This window comes from Quercus robur, chromosome 8, assembly GCF_932294415.1.
Source record: "Quercus robur chromosome 8, dhQueRobu3.1, whole genome shotgun sequence".
Classification (NCBI taxonomy): Eukaryota; Viridiplantae; Streptophyta; class Magnoliopsida; order Fagales; family Fagaceae; genus Quercus; species Quercus robur.
In genome coordinates, this window is record NC_065541.1 from 18053718 (window position 1) to 18055169 (window position 1452).

At 34.3% G+C, this 1452-nt stretch overlaps 1 protein-coding gene across 1 annotated transcript; it reads left to right on the forward strand.

Annotated features, from left to right (window-relative positions):
• Window positions 1-965: 965 nt before the first annotated feature.
• LOC126694859 (uncharacterized) lies at window positions 966-1452 on the forward strand. The gene has a single exon (XM_050391378.1). It carries the CDS (start codon window positions 1068-1070, stop codon window positions 1332-1334), a length of 267 nt encoding a protein of 88 aa, XP_050247335.1. The 5' UTR covers window positions 966-1067; the 3' UTR covers window positions 1335-1452.

Below are 1452 nucleotides of genomic sequence, written 5' to 3' on the forward strand. Positions count from 1 at the left end.
AAAGGAAAAGAAAAACACCCTGAAAATAGTGGAACAAGACAGGCTCTTATCTTAATTACCTCATATTCTCAACATTTTGAGAGTAACATTAATGTATTATTCTCTCCTCTCAAATACTAATATTGGGTTTTACTAATTAAAGTTCTAGCTCTTTATTATCAGACCAAAACATCAATAAGTTTTTTGTGTAGATGGAGATTGAACTCTAAATCTCTTGTACAACCATCAGAGACTTTATCAGTTAAGCTAACTGGAACCCATTGATATAATTCACGATTTAAATGAAGGAGAGAGTATCATATTGTTGAGTATTCCATTAGCAACTAATAATTTTTCTTAAAAATAATTTTAGGACCACAACCTATTTAACACTTTATCACAATTATTATATATGTCAGGTTGTAATTGGTTGCTTGATACTTTTACATGAAACCACAATTTATTTATTTTTCTCAACTATTCGTAAAAAGTCAAGTAGAAAAATTGTAGCAAAATGTATGGAATAAATTGTATTTCTAGAATTTTTTTTTCCTAGTATTGGTATGGTAGTATTCCTAATGTTAAAGAAGAACCCGGTTATAGGGAAAACAAAAAAATGAACACGGCACTGGAAGCAGAACCTCTGAGACAGGTTGAATTGATACGCTGATGTACAAGTCGACCTCTAGATTCTAATGGGCTAAAGGCACATGAGGCCGACACTTGATTTCAAAATATTTGTCGTTTACGCTTCCAAACTATTACCATCTCAAGACTTTCTTGTCCGAATCAATGAACTAGTATGCCCTGCCATTTCTTTCTAAAAAAAAAAAAAAAAATTAGTATGCCCTGCCATTTCAAGTTAGCCCATAGTTTTGGCGTGTTGCTACAAATACAGGGGCCACTTTCCATAAACCACTGATGCAACTGCCTGTGGTTTTCTACCTTATTACTACTTCTACTTCCCTGGTATATAAGAAAGAACACCCTTCTATTCTGCACCAACAACCAAATTCAAAACCAAAACCTCAATTGCTCATACATACATCTCTTTTCACCACCAAATTCTTAAAGACTCGAAAACCAATATGAATTCAGCTTGCAAAGCTTGGATTGTGGCAACAAGTATAGCTGCTGTGGAGACCCTAAAAGACCAAGGGGTGTGCAGGTGGAATTTTGTTATAAGGTCAATGCAACAACATGCCAAGAACAATATCAGGTCCTATTATCAGGCCAAGAAACTCTCTGCTCAGTCTTCTTCTGCTATTTCTAATACCATAAAGCGGTCCAAGGAGGATTCTATAAGAAAAGTCATGGACTTGAGCTGCTGGGGTCCCAATACTATTAGATTTTAGTATGTTAATTCAAGATATGTAATCCCAATTTTCCGTGAGATGATTCCTACCTTTACTGGCTATTATTGTTTATCTTATTAAAGCAAATTAATGGTCAAATTTGTATTATATGAGCTTA